The following is a 19,675-nucleotide window of genomic DNA, read 5'->3' as shown; positions in this document are numbered from 1 at the left end:
CCAAATATCCTAAAAATGAGAAAGTTTTTAGTAGTTATAAATATCATTTTCCCATGTAAGAATATAAATCATCTAACCTTATCAAATCCCTTATGATTTCTCTTTCCTGTTTAACTTTTTATACTTCTTTTGCATCTTGTATCTGAAAGTAAAGTTTTCTATTCAGCTTCAGTCTTTTCATCAGGAATGTATGAAAGTCCTCTATTACACTGAATATCTATTATTTCCCCTAAAGGAAATTGTATTCAATTTTGCATTCAGTTTTGCTGTGTAGGTGATTCTTGATTATAATCTTCAATCTTTTGCATTCTGGAAAATCATATTCTAAGCCCTCTGGTCCTTTAAAATAAAAGTTGCTAAGTCTTAATGTTATGGCAACATATATTCTTTTATCCAAATTATGGATAAAAATAAAGTAAATAGTACAAAGTGGCACTCCATTGAGATCTCCTGCCAAGATTATATTGAACTATTGACAAATAATCTCTGTGTCTGGTTATTGAATCAGTTTCAAATTCTTAAATTCATTTAAATATTATCTTCTGCTTTACACCTCTCCATCTTTCCTACAAAAAGAGTATAAAATACCTTATCAGATATTTTGCTAAAATCAGTGAATAAAATGCCTGGTTTGATATCCAGGAGACTCATCTTCCTGAGTTCAAATCTGGCCATCACACAATCCTGTTTTTCTCAGTTTTCTCATGTGTAAAATGAGCTAGAGAAGACAAGCAAATTACTCTGATATATTTGGCAAGAAAACCCCAAAAGTGATCACAAAGAAAAACAGAAACAACAAAAGAGTAAACTCTATATATAACATTCTCATTATCTCTAAATATAGAAACCCTGTGAAAATGTCTGATAGTCTGAGATGACTGGTTATTTTAATATAGCTGCCTCTGTTATCAGCTTTTCCTTTGTTAATCATTTCCTTAATAATCTATTCTAGAATTTTCCAAGGAATGGGAATCATTGTCATTGAACTATAATTTGTTGTTATTTTCCATTTATTAAAAAAAAAAAGTAGAACTACCTTTTGTCTTTTCTAGTTCTATAATATCTCCCCTGTTCTCAACAGGCTTTCAAATATCACTAATGATGGCTCAACAATTTCATGTTCTAGCTTTTTCTTCTTTCTCAATACCCTGAATCATGGATCATATGAACTATTTTTTCCCCCACTTCATTATGGGTAGTGGTCAACTGTTCACTTAGTATTTCTTTATTTCTTCCCAGTATTCATTCAGTATTAGTATATTTTTGTTCTGCCATTTTTAATCCAAAGATCATTCTCTTTGGGAGAGAAAACAAAAGGAAAAAAAAATTCCCTCCTTCTTTTCAGTTATTATTGTCCCAACCATACCAAGCAGCTATTCTAGCCTTCCTATAATCCTTCCTTTTCTTGACGTAGCTTCAAATACCTCTTTAGTTATTTATATTTTTCTTCACTGAGCTCAGTTACTTATAACTTTATCATCTTTCAAACCATTTACCCCCCATAGAGCCTATCATGTTGCTTACTATATTCTGTTACCTGATTTTACTTCTACTGCTTTATATATAGAATACTAAACTCACTTGTTGGTGGTTCTCTGCAAAGCCGCATCAGTCTTTTCAAATATCTTCATTTTTTCCTCTAATTGGTTTTGCCTTTTTTATTTCTTGAGAATTTTACTACTTAAGATATTCCATACTTTATAGACTAAGATCCTCTGTAGAATTTCAGTCCATTGGTTCCTACCTTTCTTTTTAAATTTTAAAAATGTATTATATTTTTAATTTATAGAATAAAACAAGTATTTCTCATAATATCATATAATAAAAAGATTGCTCATGAAACTGCAAATCTATTATATACAGGTTGCTATTCTTTTAAAATATATAAGAAGGTTGTCACATACATTTCTTTTTTCCCCCAAAGAAAATGCTGTCATTAGACTCAAATGTGAATATTTATGTATGTGTATATATATATATGTGTGTGTATATGTATATATACATATAGTATATATATATTTATATTTTTATTTATATATACTAAATATATATTTATATATATTTATGCATGTATATGTAAAATCATTCTATACATAATTTAGAGTTCCTTTAGGACCATCTCAGAAAGCTTTATTTAGAGAAATAAAACTTAAAAGAACAAGATGGTTATAGACTCTCTGTATTCTGTCCTGGGTAGACCATACTTAGAGCACTTTGTTCATTTTTAGGGATGATCACTTATTAGAGAAATCAACAAACCAAGATTTTTCATAGAAGGACATCTGGAACGGTGAAGGACCTCTAGCTTATAGCATAGGTGATTGTATTAAAAAATGGGGAATGGTCAGTATAGAAAATTAAGTACTCCAAAAAATCATGGTATCTATGTTCAAATAGTTTAAGGGCTCTCATTGGGAGACCAATGTAATTTTTTATGATCCTATAGATCACATCTAAGAACAGTGCAAAGAAGATGCAGAGTCACTTCTAAGTTTGACATAACAGATAACTATTTAATAATTTAATTGCCAACATAAATGAGTTTCCCTTCATTGGAAGTATTCAGATTTGATGAGTTGATTATAGAAGGTATTCCTGTTAAAGTGTGATTTGGATTAGATAGCATCTGTACTCTCATTGCAAATATTTAACTCTGAGATTTTATGATTTGTCAGAATCACATGATGTATGATAATACAGCAATCCTTTCATATATATATATATATATATATATATATATATATATATGCTATCTATTAAACTGACTTTATATATGTTCTGATCCCTTGTGTTGAAATAAGTTGTAGGAAAATTAAAAGTAATTTATTATGGAATAATCAATTCATTGGCAACATAAAGACATAATCTACAAATGTCCTTGTAATTTATACACCCAAAGTAAAGCTATGGATCATTTTTCCCTGCTGAACTCACCAAAAGATATAACACTCCTTCTATAAGACATAGAGAAAAATGTAAAAATGAAGTCACTCTGGATTAGGAAAAGAAAATGGAGATGTTACTTTTTTTTCCAGAAATTTTTGTTCCTACCTGCAGTTGTGGATGGAGTATTTTTCCCCAGAAGTCCCAAAGAGCTCTTGGCTGAAAATCAGTTCCAGCACATTCCCTACATTATGGGAATCACCAATCATGAGTTTGGCTGGTTTCTTCCAAAGGTGAGAGACCATTTTATTTCTTCTCTGGTCTTGTCTTCTTCTTCTCTCTCCCTCAAGCCAGAAATCCCCCAACCCTGGTTTAAAAAAGTCTTTAGTGTACTGGGCGTCCTTTGCAGAGATGGTTTGCTATTGATTCTGATTTAACAATCTTGCACTTTTCTACCCTACCACAAGACTCCATTTCCAAGGAATTATTCTAGGTAACTGTTAAATTATTGCAGAAGCAGCATTGGTATTTAGCATTTTCCTGTTCAAGAATCTTATATTTGAGCTGAAAGGCATTAAATCCAAACCACTCATTTTAAATATGAAAACACTATGGTTTATAGAAAGGAAGAGATTGCCTCAGATTGTTACAAAGATTAGACAAGGGACAAAGATGAGAGTTTATGTCTTTTCTCATTTGTTGTCTCACACTCTCTTTTATAAGGTAAGCAGTGACCTTATCCTTCCCGGAATTTTCTTCACACTAAAATTGCAGAAGTTGCATATGAAATCTTGGTTTAACTCTTCCCATCTCCATCAATACATAAGAAATATGATATTATGGGAAAAGCATCAGATCTGGGATCTGCAAACATAGGTTTGAATCCTGGCTTGGATACTCACTATTAATGTGACTTTGCACAAGTTACTCATTACTCATTTATAAAATGAGTTGATTGGACAAGAATAAGGATTCTTTCAGCTCTAAATATTGTGATACATTAAGCATAAATGAAAACTAGTCACGTATAAGTACAACCAGTGCTATCTGTATTCTAACAAGGGACATTCTAGTAAACTAAAGGAATATAGTTCCAATCTCAATTCTTTTTGGGTCTAATTTCTAAGATCTAAAAGCTTATCATTGACCAATCTGGGTATTATGGAAATCCCAATTTCTATATGTGCTTCTGTCTGCTGGGAAGAAGTGGGACCTGTTCTTTTAAGGATTTAAAAAAAATATATTTTGTCATAATTTTATGCTAGTGGTTTCCTGGGATATTAGCAAGTTATGTTAATGTACTAATCTAGTCAAACTCATCAGAGAACTTCAAAGCTAAAAGTAGAATAAAATATTATTCTCATTTTTATCACTAAGGCAGCTTTTCTTTCCCCATTAACAATTAATCTGTTGTGTAAAATTTCATTTTTTTTAATGTAGATACTGGGATATCCTATATCAGAGGATGGACTGGACCAAGGAATGGCCACAGAACTATTATGGCATTCTTACCCACTTCTTGTAAGAAAACTAGAATCATTGAATATGAGATGTAGGAGGGAAGATTAGAGCCTATCTAGTTCATTTCCTTCATTTGATTATTGGAGAAAATTGAGACCCAGAAAAGGGAAGTAGTTTCACAAAGTAGTTTCAAAGTTTCACATACCTAGTCTGTAGAAGAGCACACCCAAGACTTCAGTTGTCCATTCTAGTACAATTTCCACTATGTTTTCAATTCCAAGTCAGACACAAAGCAATCAAAGAACAAAACAGATTAACTTGCAGTTGCCTCCTTTGGCTTGGTCTTTCTACCACTATTGTAGAATCCATGTGAAATAATACATGAAGTGAATTTATCATGTCTTCTCTAACCAAACCCCATACAACTTGGGAATATTCTTGACCACCTTCCAAACTCCATAAAAGCATATTGTTTATGTCTTTCCCAAGCATTTATTCAAGCATATTTTATATTATATTTTTATATATTGATGTTTTAACTCCTTCTTGGATATGAACACTAGGAAGGCAGTATGGGTGAAGGACTTGGCCCATACTACTGATTATTGATATAGGAAAATTCTGATAAATAAAATTCTCCTATCATTCGTATTTTCAACTTCTCTGCAATTGAGAGTCTTAGAAATGAGCCTAGACCACTAGGAAGTTAAATAATTTACCCAAAGTCACATTGTCAGTATGTGAGGTTCAGAACTTGAATCCAAATCTCTATGGTTTCTAGGCTAAATCTTCACTTATTGGGTCATGCTGAAAAAACTTTATTAATTCATCATTGTATTCTGTATAATGTCTAGCTAAGGAACCAATTTCAAAGTGATATTCTTTTAAATAGTCATAGTCACCCAAATTTTAGTAATTTATTCCATGGAAATTGATTTTAGGTGAACATCAGGAAGTTAATCTAACAAGCAATATTATAAGTGAGTGATTTACTTGAAGAATTTTTAGCTGGATTTCATTCCATATTTAAGCTTGTTCATAATGCAATGACAATATTATTATGAAAAATGTAAGATGTGGCAACTTCAAGTAAGGCATCAAATCAATGAAGAGATAAAATGGCATATGTATAGATAAACTGATAGGAAAAAAAATGAATGAATGCAGTTACTTTTCCCTTATTGCTCATTGCCCATTACAGAAAATCCCCCGAACACTCACTCCAATGATAACTGAAGAGTATCTTGGAGGTACAGATGATCCTGTCAAAAAGAAAAACCTATTTCTTGAAATGCTGGGAGACCTGACATTTTGGATCCCAACTGTGATTTTGGGTCGGCTTCAGAGGGGTAAGTTTTGAGGCAATATGAGGGAAGGGGGTAGTGATAAAGTCAGGATATCACTTTCAATATTTAGTCAATGATATTAGATGATTCTGAAGTTACTTTGGATAAACCCTATCCAGAAGTGGGATTACACATCAGCCTATATAATAAAAAGAATACTAACTTTTGAAAGCCTAGGTTCAAATTCTTGATTCAATATTTTCCAGATAAAAATGCATAGTACAAAGATATGAAGTATGGTGGAGACAGGAACAGATTGTGAGAAGAGATATTACTCAATCTGTTGATTTATTGGTCAGCTGGAAAGGATAGGATGATGATTGCAACTGTTGCATGGGAATCTAAAACTGCCTTTATTAAGCTGAAACTGAATGACTATAGATTTGGCATGATTCCAAAAGGATTTCTGCATGAGAAGGATTTGACAAGATGAGTTTTATGTTTCCAGCCAACTCTAATATTCTATGATTAGGAAGTCAGGGCTTAGGATCTTAATGAATTACAATGGATAGATGGTAACCTTAAAAAAATATATCTCCTTTAATTTTGATTATTATTCAGCATATGCCTCTTGATACCTCTAATTACATTAGGTCCTAGGTTTTCCAATTATTTAAAATAATATCTCAGAAGACAAGCATTTTTAGCTTTCTAAAGGTTACACATCTATTTGTGATAAAGGACATGAGAGTTTTCTTCCATTTCTTTCCATTCAGATTCAGGTGCACCCACTTACCTCTATGAATTGCAGCATCGCTCAAGTGTCTGGGGAAACTTGAAACCAGCAACAGTCAAGTCAGACCATGGAGATGATCTCTTTCCTGTCTTTGGATCTCCATTTTTAAAAAGTAATGGATCTTTATTTGGTACAAAAGCTTCCTTAAGATATTATGACTCTTTTTGAAAGATAACTTTTAGCTCTTACATGTATTCAACTTTTTTGAATTATCAAAGTATTTTTTTAATTCTTATCTCATTTGGTTCTCACATCATCTTTGTGGAATAAAAAAAGATGATTATTTTTATTTCTAAAATACAGAGAATATGGCTATGTCCCAAAGAGTGAAGTTAGTTAACCTAAAAGTCCTGATGGATCTACAACTGGAACAAACATCCTGTTGTCCAGTCCCAGACTCACACTACCAACTTAATTATCTTAAAACTCAATTCTCACAATTGAAACAGGATATTTTCTTTCCCTGAGGAAGTGATGGTAGATCATATAGACAGTAATATAGTGATTAGGATAAAGGAGCTGATAGCTCTGCTTTGCTCACTTCTGGTCAGCTCACACTTGCTTCATCCTGTTCAGTTCTGGGTACCACAACTTAGAAAATATATTGACATAGAGAACTTTAAGAGCAGATATTTAACAAAATAAATATAATTAAGGGATGAAGAAAACATTTTGTTGAAAAGCAATATATAGAGATAATTTTCTATATTTCATGCATGAATCTAATACTACAGCTTATAAATTCTTAAAGTAAAAATAAAATTACTTATAAAAGTATTTTGGGGAGATCTCTCAAGACCATGCTATTTGATAATAATATAATGCTGTCCTAAGAGAGAATATAAAAAACTCCTCTGTGTATGTAAAGGACAGGAAGTCTGGAGTGAGAGAAGACTCCCAATTGAAAACAATAAAAGGAAGTAGGAGAAAGAGGATTTCTTAAGAGAAAAATCAGAAAAATATTGGGGAACATTTTTAAAACAAACATCTGTATTTTGCAAATAGAACTAGGTGTAAACATCAGTAGGAAAAGATTTCACTCAAACTTTACTTTCATGTCTGCTACTCAAAAGTAAGAAGAAAACATAAGAATTTAGTGTAGTGCAACATTCAACTCAACAAGAATATGGATAAAAATAAGAAGAGGGAAAGTATAAAAATTGTAGCATAATATTAATTCAACAAGGATATGAATAAAAATGGGAAGAGGGAAAGCATGAAAAGAGGAGAGTATATTGAGGGAGAGATTAGTAATAAGCAAAAATAAAATTACAAAGCAAAACAAACCCCTTAAACTTAGAGAGAGGATGGTAGAAAATGAATTAAAACAAGGGGAATAAAAGCAAAATAGCATGAAATGAATGGGAAGAGAAAAGAATACAGAAGAAAAATGTAAGAGAATAGAATGGGATAATATCAGCTATATAGCAATTAGCTATAATATTTTGGATGTGAATATGATACATTTATCCTTAAAACAAGAATTTTGCTGCAAGCAAAATCCAACAATATACTATTTAAAAGAAATATTTTTGAAACAGAAAGACTCCCACAGTTAAAATCTATTATCCCTCAGCTGAATGCCACACATACAAACATATATCCATGCATATACACATGTGCAAAGAAGAGATAGAAGAAAATGACAAAGTAATTATAGTTAAAGAATGAAGAAAACATTTGGTTGAAAAGTAATATATAGAGATAATTTTCTATATTTCATGTATGAACCCAATACCACAACTTATAAATTCTTAAAGTAAAAATAAAATTACTTATAAAAATATACAATAAAACTAAAATAATAAGACATCTCAATTTATCCTTATCAGCATTACACAAATTTAAACAAAAAAATAAGAAATTAATATTATTAATGGAATTTTAGAAAAATTGATACAATATACTTCTGAGGAATATTAAATGGGATTAAAATATGCATGACTTTACAAAAATTTATCATACCTTAGGACATAAAAACTTCACAAACAAATATCAAAAATGCAAAAATATTATAAATGGCATTTGTTGATCATAGGACAATGCCATTACATTAAATATAGGTTCATGCATAAAATTATTTTAAAAATCAACCAGATACTATGTAAGTTAAAACTAAACAGTTGTTTATAGAATCATAGAAAGATAGAAAATATCATTAAAGTTAATAGCAAAAATGAGACAACTTATCAAAACTTTTGGGATTAAGTCAAAGTAATTTTTTGAAAGAAATTCATGTTCCTAAACACTTTTATTTGTATTACCAATTCATTTGATTTTGAATTGTTAATACAAATAGCATACTAAAAAGTCAGCCAATAAAAAAAATCAAGTAAATACTAAACTAATAATATGAAAAATAAAAAATTAAATTAAAATTAAAAACAAAAAGACATGGAATTGTCATAATGCATTTATTTAATTGCATAAACATTTATGAAAATTAAGATTAAAAAGGAAATAATTAAATGGAAAAGAAACCTTTGAGGGAAATTTTTCTCTGACAAAATTTTTATTCCTACAAATATTTCTAGAAAATATTTATTTTCTAAATAAAAAAAAAATTTGACTGTGACATATTTAACATGTATAGGACTGCTTGCCATCTGGGGCAGGGGGTGGAAGGAGGGAGGGAAAAAGAACAGAAGTGAGTGCAAGGGATAATGTTGTAAATACATTTTTTTCAAAATAAAAAAAAAGTTTTTAAATTAAAAAATTATTTGTTTCTATAAATAAATAAATTTATTTATTCTAAATAAATTCAAAAATTTATTTAAATTCCTACATAAGGAATTGATTCAAGTTTATGAGAAAAAAAACTGATTCTCCTATGTAAAATATCTAAGGATATGAATATACAATTCTCAACAGAAGAAACCCAAGTTATTGCTGACTGGTTAAAATAATGTTTCAAATCACTACTAGGAAGACTCAAGTAATTCTGAGATTTGACCTCACTTTCATTTTAGTGACAAAAAGGACAAAAATAGAAAAGATAAATGCTGAAGCAAGAAATTGAGAAAATGGACATGTCTGTGCATTGTTACTGACTATGTGAATAGCCAATCTGGAAAGCAATATGGTAATATTAGAAAAAAAATTCTGTTTGTCTATGCATATTTGTTAAAAATTAATTTGCTCCTTCCCCTTTTTCCAATGGGGTGGTATTTAGCAGGGAGAAAATATAAATGTATTAGTTTTTTGAAAATAGAAATATGTATGTGGTGATAGCAGTGGGGTCAGAGGTGACATGTTGAATGGAATTTCACTTTATTAATGGTTTTGCTAAATGGTTTTAATGTGTTAAAAGGGCCTTCTCATCAAGCCATCTGAAAATGTTGGAAGGTAAAAACAAAACATGACTATATTTCTAAAAGGAAACAAGTTATGAAATGAAAGTGGGATGGTATAAACTTCACAGTTTTGTTTTTTTAAAACTACTAGTTATATTCTAATATCTGTAATTTTCATTTTTAGATAGTTCCCCAAATGAGGAGAAGCAACTTAGCAGGATGGTGATGAAATATTGGGCCAATTTTGCTCGGAATGGGTAAGACTAATAACAGAGAAGAGGGGAACTTTTAAAAAAAATGATTCATATATTTTGCTTTTGCATCATCTACATTTTCCAATACTTCCCTCCTTTTCCCCCCTTCCTAATATATTCTTTTATAACAAAAAATCAAAAAGGAAGGGAAATATATTTTAGCCAAACTAGCCATAACATCAACCACATCTGACATTAGATGCAGAATTTCATACTCATGTTCCCTCATTAGTACAAAGAAGAGAGAGAGGTACATTTTTATATCTCTTCTTTTAGGCTAAGGATTCAGTTTCCTCTCTTTCATATGGTCATTATTCTTTTCATTTACATTGTTGAAGTAATCATGTGTATATTTTACATAATTTCATATAATTCTCATTTTATGTGCATTCATCATATTTTTATTTCTTATAGCTCATTAATATTTTATTTCATTCAAATAGTGAAATATATTCAGTTATTTTCCAAATGAATTAGAAGAGAACTTTCCCCCCAGGGAAAAAAAAGGAAAAAAAGCCCCCACAGACCCCAGGCTTTTACTACTACAAAAATGTGCCTATGAATATTTTGGTATATGTAGGACAGCTATCTTTATCATTGACCTTCTTGGGACGTATGCCTAAGAAAAAGGTTTCTGAGTCAAAGAATATGGACATATAACTCTTGTTATTTATGTAATTCCCAATTGCTTTCCAGAATAGATGAACTGACTCATTATTTGATAGGTGGTGAATTAGTTTGGCTATCCTTTCACAACTTTGATTACTCCAACAATTTATTATTCTCATCTTTTACCATCTTTTCACTTTGCTGGTGGTCAAGTGATTAGAATTGTTTAGATTACATTTCTCTTTTTAATCAATTTTTTGGTTATTTTACCGCTTAATTTTCTCTTTTCTAATTTCCCTCTTTCATACATGGAGAAAATAAAAACTCCAAAAGCCATTACAACATATAGAATTTATTTTAAAAATTCTATTTTAACCATATTTTAAAAAATAATGTCTTTTTGCAGTCTGAGTTTATAACTTCTTTATCAGAAGGTGGGAACCATGTTTCATCATATATCTTCTGAAATTATGGTTGCTTTTTATGTTAATAAGAGTTTCTGAATCTTGCAAAGTTATTTATCTTTACCATATTGTTATTAAAGAATTTATTCTCTGAATTTTACTCAGTTTACTTTAATCAGTTCATACAAATCTTCTCAGGCTTATACAAACTTGTTTCCTTTATCATTTCTTATAGCACAATATTTTACTATTCCCCAATTAATGCCACTTCTTCACTTTTCAATTCTTTGCCACCATGAAAAGATCTGATGTAAACATTTTTGTATACATGGATAATTTTTCTTTTTTTAAGAGAAATTTGTTGTGGCAGAGACTTTATAGTGTTGTTGTTGGTTCAGCATACTTAGTTCATATGTTATTATTGTTGGTTCAAGCACAACTTAATGATTTATTCAGTATTTTTTAAAATTACTTTTCTTTTTTATAAAAATTACTTTTCAGAATGAGTGGAGTAAGGCATAGCTCTAACGTATTAATAAATTTACTTCCCTACAATACCTCCAGGATTTGTCTTTTTCCTTTTCTATCTGATGAGTATGAGATAATGCCTTATAATCGCTTTAATTTGCATTTCTCAAATTATTAGTGATTTACAGCATTTTTTCATATGACATGGATTTCTTCCTCTGAAAAATGCCTCTTTATATCTTTTGACTATTTATCAATTAGGAAATGTTTTTTATAAATTTGATTCAGTAAAGTATATTTTAGAAATGAGACCTTAACCAGGGAAAGTTAATGCAAAGATTTTCCTGAATCTCTTCTTGTTTTAGTTTCCTTTGTTTTGATTTTTGAAAAAATTAATATTCCATTTCATCAAAATTATCCATTTTACTATATGTAAACCTCTATAACACTAGCTTGATGAAGAACTTTTTCTTTACCCATAAATCTTAGTTACTTGCTTTCAGTTTCCCTAATTTGTTAATGATAACATTTATGTCTAATTTATATATTCATTTGGATTTTGCTTTCATATATAGTGTGAGATACTTTGTTATATATAATTTCTCTTAGTCTACTTTCTAGTTTTCTTAGCAGTTTTTTTTTTTTTAAACAGTGAGTTCTTAGCCAAATATCTGGGACCTTTGCTTTTTATCAAGCAAAAGGCTGCCTCAATTACTTGCTTCTGTATATTGCATACCTAATTTGTCTGGGGTGTGAAAAGACCCTTAGGGTTTCTGGCCAAAGCTGGAATGATAGCGACATTTACATTCAGTCTGAGCCAAACAGGATCTAAACAATGACCAAATAGGGCTTGGTCTAGGACCTATTGGAAGATAATGAGACACAGATTGGTTTTGGTTTAGGGAATGGTCCTTAAGAAAGAAATCTAGCTGGTAACAAAGATTTTTTAGGAAGGAAGATGCAGAGGTGCGAAAGAGAAAAGAAAATGCTTTTAAGAGCATCTGTATGTAAGGGTATGATATGCTATGTGGACAGAGGGAAAGAAGGAAAGGAGGAAAGTAGTGAGGGAAAAAGGGAGGAAAGAATGAAGAAAAGAAGGAAGGAAAGAAGGAAAGAAGGAAGGAAGGAGGGAGAGAAGGAGAAAGGAAGGGAGGAAGGGAAGCTTTCCAACTGACCAAGTCCAGTTTTGGTTCCTCTTTACTCAGGTTGATGTTTGTCCTTTGTTCTTGGAGAGTACCATGACATTATTCAATTGTCTCCTAACCTTAATCACAGAATGGGCATCCAGGGCCATCTCTAGTCATCTTGATCTATATCTTGCCACTAGATCCAGATGACTCTGGAGGGGAAAGTGAGGCAGGTGACCTTGCAACAACCCTCCCTCACTTAAATCCAATTTATTTGTATGTCATGGCATCATATCCCTGATATCATGGTCTTCTTAGAGAACAAAGAACAAACAACAACAACAACAATTTATTCCAGTGAGTCACCAAATTATTAAGTCCCAATTTTTTTTATCATTATTGTGTAATACATTTTGAAATTTAAAACAGCTATACCCCCTTTCTTCCCACATTTCCTCCTATAAGTTGGCTTGATATTTTTGACATCTAATTCTTCCATATATATTTTGTCATTTTTCCTAGCTCTCTAAAATAGTTTCTTTTATTGTTTGATTGGTAAGATGCTTAATAATATTGGCATTTTTATTACATTGACTAGAGCAAAGGTAATGATCTGGAACAGAATATATTTTGCTTCAGCTAATATTAAAAAAAAAAAAGAAAAGCAGGGGTAGCAATCCTGCTCTAAAACAAAGTAAAATCAAATAGACCTAATTGAAAGAGATGAGAAAGGGAACTGGATCTTCCTAAAAGGTATCATAGACAATACAACATGTCAATATAAAATATATGTGAAACAAGTGGTATAGCATCCAGATTCTTAAAGGAAAAGTTAAATGAGTTTTAGGAAAGAAAAGACAGAAAAACTATACTAGTGAGGGCCCTCAACTATCTCCTCTCAGATCTTGATAAATTCAACCAACAAGAAAGAAACTAAGGTAGTAAGTAGAATATTAGACTCCAGAAGCAAATTAAAAGAGAAAGGAATAATCTACCTGTTAGATCCATGGGAAAGAAAAAATTCATGACCAAACAAAAGAGTGGGAACATTATGAAATGCAAAATAGCTAGTTCTGTCTATATTAAATTAAAAAGCTTTTGTACAAACAAAACCAAGACTAGAAGAAAGCAGAAAGCTAAGAAACAATTTTTACAACAAATATCTCTGATAAAATCCTCATTTCTCAAATACAAGAATGCAAGCCATTCCCCAGTTGATAAATGGTTAAAGGATATAACCAGGCAGTTTTCAGATAAAGAAATTAAAACAATCTATAGACAAATGGAAAAATGCTTTAAATCACTTTTGATTAGAGAAATGCACATTAAAACAACTCTTAGATACTACCTCACACCTCTCAGATTGACCACTATGATAAAAAAGGAAAACAATAAATATTGGAAAGAATGTGGGAAAATTTGAACACAGAATTTCAGAAAAACGTGGAAAGACTTGTTTGAATTATTGCAAAACGAAATGAGCAGAACCTGGAAAATACAGTACACAGTATCAGCAACATTGTGTGATGATCCACTCTAATTGACTAAGTTTTCTCAACACGGTTATCCAAGACAAGCACAAAGAACTTATGGAGAAAAATGTTGTCCACGACCAGATAAAGAACTGAATATTTCTGAGTACAGATGGAAGCATATTTTTCACTTACTCTATTCTTTCTTGCATTTTTTTCTCTTTTGATGTTTCTTTTCTCATAACTGTGATTAATATGGAAATATGTTTTAAATGATAGTACATGTGTAAACTATATCAAACTACCTACCATCTTGGGAAGAGGCGAGAAGAGAGTGGGAGGAAGGGAAAAAATTTGGGACGGAGGGGAAAAATTTGGAACTTAAAATCTTATAAAAATTAATGCTAAAGATTCTACTGACATAATGGGGGAAAATATAAATACTCAATATTCATATGGAAAAAATTCTTACTTAGCCTCTTATGAATGCTTCCTTATGTTTAATCTTTTTATTCTTTCCTTGATTCCTGAATTTGCCAAATGTTCTACTTCACTCTGGTATTATCATTAGAAATGCTTACAAGTTCTGTATTTCATATGAGGAAAGTAAAGAGAACTAATATTTGCTATTCACATATATGCCAGACAATGTATCAAAAACTTTGCAAATATTATGTTATTAAAGGTCCATCTACCCCTTATATTATGTTCAGTTTAGCCAGGTAAATTATTCTTGGTTATAAATCTTGCTCTTTTATTTTCTGCAATATCATATTTCAGGTTCTCTTCTTCATATATGTGGCTGCTTAATAATGTATGATTCTGACAGAGCTTCCTCAGCACTTCAGTTCTTTCTTTCTGGCTGCTTGCTATAATTATCCTTGACCTATATATTCTGAATTTTGGCTATGGAATTTTTGGAAGCTTTCAAAGGACATAATTGGTGGCATATTTCATTTTCTACTTTGCCCTCAGGTTATAAAAGATCTAGGCATGTTTATGAATTGTTCAAATATTATTTCAAGGCCTTTGTTTGGGAGAATGGTTTCTGCAAGTTCTTGACCCAGGCTTGGTTCTGATGAACCTTCCCTATGTGGAAGGTTCATTACACTGCCACTAGAATCAACCATTTAGCAGTTTTACAAGTTTGGAGCAATTGAATTGTTGGTTTCCCTTTGATCTAAGACTCCTTCTCTAGTTATTCTGCTGCATGTTTCAGCCTGGCCTGGGACCTAGAACTGAATTCCTGCTCTAATCCTGAAATGACAGTCTTAAAGTGACCATTTCATTCTAGACTTATTTTTCAAAGTGCACAAGTAGGGCCCATTGCCAGTTCCTCTCTACCATCTGTAGGGCAAGTTACTTTTTTATTGCACCCTGACCCTGTGATCTGGAACTGAGTAGCGGGTGACAGAATCCAGATGGTCCCTACTCCTGTGCCTTGTACTAGTTCAGCTATTCCCTGTAATCTCTTCCTGTCTGGTATTGTGCCTTTAGTGCCACAGTGCCTAGTTCTGCTCCTTTTTCTTGGGTCAAAAGAGGGCTTCGTGTCCAATAATATGATCCTCAACACATACTGTCCCTATATCTGACAACTTCTTTATCTCCCTAAGCCACTTAGGGATAGGAAAAAAAAATGATTCCCATGACTAGATGGCTCAGCAGATAGAGCCTGGAGTCAGGAAAACCTGAGCTAAAAACCAGCCTCAAGTAGTTAGGTAGCTTATAGGATATATCACTGTGCTTGGTCAGGAAGATTTGAGTTCAAATCTAACCTCAAACCTTTACTGTGTACCTTGAACAAGTCATTTTAACCTCTGCTTGTCTTAAGAAGGAAATGGCAAATCACTCCAACATCTTTGCCAAGAAAACCCCTCGGAAAATATGGTTCACAGTGTTATAAAGAATTGTGCATGACTATACAAAATAACAGTAACTGACTTTTTCTTGAATTTCTCAACCTAAATTTGAATTAGTACTTTTTAAAAAAAATCTTTATGGAGAAAATGTGATGGGAAAGCTAGACTGTGGTTCTCCCCACAACTCCGTTAGAGCACTTTTATATGGAAAATAATTTTTTGCAATTTCTTTTGAGGATTTAAAGAAAATTGACCACTTCTAATGGAGGATAACTTTTAGTAGTCCATAGGTGTGCTAAATCTCAGTGTAGCTTGAATTTCAAAACTTTACTAGAGAGAGTAATAGATTCTCTCCCTGCCCTCTCCCCAACATATTACATCTCTTATCAGTCTAGTTGTATATTATGTTTGTATCATCCTAGTTGTTGGAATCTTTACAAACTGTTATGACATTGGAGTTGATAGAGACAATAATTATCTAATTTGGCATGGTTCAATATGATTGATTTGATCTTAGAAAGAGATATTTTGGGCCAGAACTTGAAACAAGGTACTAAGTACAACTGATAGAAACGATGCTTGTGTTCACACCTTTAGAGAGCTGGTGTATCTAAGTACTCAATGGAGTTCACACGTTTGGGAGAGTTCAGGGTTTAGAAAGAGATATCCGAATTCATACCTCCCTTAGGGCCAGAGAGCATTCTGGGAGATAACCCAGAATCCCTCTCCCTCCAGAAGGTGGAGTTAACCTTTGGGAGATCATATATATACAGGAAGCTCTTAGAGCTGGGAAAAGTTTTCTTGGGAACATTGACTGGGATCAGAGAGGAGCACTCTGGGAAGAAGCCCATAAGCCCTATCTTTGAGGCAAGAGATTCATTGCATCTTCCAACTTGGTGATGGCTGGAGTTGGAAGGACAAACCTTTGGATTTGGAGACATTTGGGCGGATCTCTTAGAACCAAGCATAGAAATAGGCTTCTGAGCTAACCGGGCAATATTGAAGAAAACAATAAAAGATCTGAACTCTTGTCACCTGGCTGTGTTTTGGAAAAAGAACACCCACACTAGTTGTAGCCTACTTATATTGTTCATCAAAAGTATGATAAAAAGCTTAAAATTTGATAGCAATTTCATATAATAAAATTTATCTTTTTGTGATTGTTTCTATCCAATTTTGATAAAAATTTTAATTATTAACTCTAATCTACAAAAGAATATCTTCTAATTTTAATGACATGTTTAGATCACAATCACTTTTAATTTCCTGTTGTATGTAGTGAAAAATGTAGAAATTTCTCTGGACTACTCACCTACTTGTGTTAAGGGTATTTAATGATAAAATTTACTTAATCATAAAAATTACTGTTTATGAGTCCTCATAAGTGTGTTTCCCATTAAGTAGCCTGCAGTCTTTCTTACCTGGTCTTAATCACTGAATAAGCAGTTATCTCAGTCAAACTGAGACCTGTTTAAAGACCTTAACTTAAATAGTCCAGGATCTCCCAGTGCATCTAGGGCCATCTCCAGTTGTCCTGATCTGAATCTGGCCACTTACAGATCACTCCAGATGAGAATGTGAGACTGGTGGGACTTTGTGTAGTCCTCTCTCCTCACTCAAATTCAATTCACTTGCATGTGTGGTATTACCTCTCTGACGTCATGGTCATCTTTGAGAACTAAGGACAAAAAAACAATTATAAAAGACAGTAGTCAAAATTAGCTTTTAGCAAAGGCATGTACTTACCGTAATGGCTACAAAAAATTCTCCTATAAACCTCAAGCAAACTACTACACACACATACATGACATCTATTTGAAAGTCAGACATATTTAGAATGCATTGGTTGTGGTGTTTTTATATGCATGAAGGTAACACACAGGATCACAGCTACTTATCACACAATACTGCCAATTCTCGATATATTTTCTCTTATTTGGACATCTCACAAAGCTTTCTTCCTAAACTCTTTATCTCTTCCAGATATATTGCTAGACTGAAATGCAATGGCCTGCAGATGGCTAGAAGTTGCTTACTTTTGAATCCATGAGCTATTTGTCTGCCAGAGGCTCTACCATTTGACTGACTTTCTATATTTATGTACAACTGAAGATTGAATATCTCCTCACTTCTTGAAGTGACTTTACAACTAATGCATGTATTTTTTCAGGGAAAATAAGTCTTTTGCTAGAATCTCTCCCCCACCCCCTTTTAAAAGGGTTTTTCCTCAAAGCATTGCCAAGTTGGCCACTTAGTCTTTTTGTTTCAGTTTTTGCCTAGCCAATGATTGCCACTTACAATTCAGAGTGGTGTTTTTACTCTTTGGCAAAGGTATTACCAAGTGTTATCATTTTATTAACATTTTAACACTTTGTCATCTGTCATTACAATCTGCACTTGATTTATCTCAGATAAAGATAGAAGGAATCAAATCCACCTATGGCTATCCCATTACACTGTCAAAAATGAGATTCTTCCCTAAATGATTTATAATCTTAGATTTATCATACATTAGATTACTGAATTATTTTGTTTTTAATTATTCCTTATCTACTTCATTTAAATAATTATATTTTGCTTTTAATTTTTAATGGTAAAATAATTATTTTAATTTTTACTCTTTATTTTACAATATGAGATCTTAAAAGCTTTATAGAAGGACAAAAGTTAATGGTATCCAAGACCAGAGAATTTATCTCTGAATATTTAGTGTGTTCCTCAGCTCCTTATTTTTTTAACCACTATTATCATTAAATTATTTACAATTCATGGGTAAATAATATGTAATACATAATAAAATAGAAGTATAAAGGTATAATATATGTTATTAATAAAATACTAATAAATATAAATAATTTGATGATTAAATGATCATTATTTAAAATAAAATCTTGCTTACATTTCCAGAAACCCAAATGGTGAAGGGCTAATAAAGTGGCCTAGATATGATCAGAATGAAGAATACCTTCAAATTGATATCACCCCAAAAGCAGCCAAGAAACAGAAGAAGGAGGTGGCATTTTTAATTGAACTTTTGGCAAAGGAATCCTCTAAAGTGAAGCTAGAGCGCAGTGAATTGTGATCTGGATGAAAATGTTGGCTCTCCTTCACAAGAGTCTCAGTGGAACTAGATAAGAAGACTGTTTTCTTTGGAATGAGTATCTAAGACATTGATCATGAGAGAGTTTTTCAATATAGAGATGATTGGGGCAGTTAAGAATTAGAGAGAGATGAAATCAGCCACACATTAATATATTTTGAATAGGGATAAAGGACTATGTAATTTTGATATGAGAGGCCATGAGCAATGTGGGATTTCCTTCTTTTCATGGTACTTCAAATAATCGGTTGACTTCTGTGTGTAGGGTTGTCTTGGATCATATTAAATAAAATCTACATTTTAAAATATTTATTATTTCCTATTTCTATTGTGACTATAAACAAACTCATCTTTGAAATAATCATTCTTAGTTCTCACATTTGAATTAAGTGATTGTAATTGTATAGATTTCTTCTGCAATGTTTTTTGGTACAACATTGTTTTGGGCTTGAGTGCACCCTTCAGATTGAAAATTTCCAAATTGCATCTAAGAAACTTTACTTTCCCATGACTTTTTGCTTACTGACAAGAGACTTGTTCACAATCACAACAAATATAACCAGAAATCATGGTATACCTCACATCCTTCCTGTATCATTTTTCTCTCTCCTATTTTCTAAGGTCCTGGCCCAGAAAACCAGACTTTTCATATAACATATTTAC

At 31.9% G+C, this 19,675-nt stretch overlaps 1 protein-coding gene across 1 annotated transcript in view; it reads left to right on the top strand.

The window, feature by feature from the left end:
• The window catches only part of LOC100925057 (liver carboxylesterase 1-like), a 54,695-nt gene extending 35,411 nt beyond the window's left edge, over positions 1–19,284 (top strand). The window contains exons 9-14 of the mRNA XM_031949331.1: positions 3,036–3,176; positions 4,324–4,404; positions 5,546–5,693; positions 6,407–6,538; positions 9,904–9,976; positions 18,820–19,284. Coding sequence (XP_031805191.1) covers positions 3,036–3,176; positions 4,324–4,404; positions 5,546–5,693; positions 6,407–6,538; positions 9,904–9,976; positions 18,820–18,994 — 750 coding nt within the window. The 3' untranslated portion in view covers positions 18,995–19,284. The remainder of the gene's footprint in view (positions 1–3,035; positions 3,177–4,323; positions 4,405–5,545; positions 5,694–6,406; positions 6,539–9,903; positions 9,977–18,819) is intronic.
• Positions 19,285–19,675: the final 391 nt, after the last annotated feature.

Source organism: Sarcophilus harrisii, chromosome 2, assembly GCF_902635505.1.
Source record: "Sarcophilus harrisii chromosome 2, mSarHar1.11, whole genome shotgun sequence".
NCBI classification, from domain to species: Eukaryota; Metazoa; Chordata; class Mammalia; order Dasyuromorphia; family Dasyuridae; genus Sarcophilus; species Sarcophilus harrisii.
Note: the sequence above shows the minus strand (reverse complement) of the source record. Positions and strands in the feature narration are given on the sequence as shown.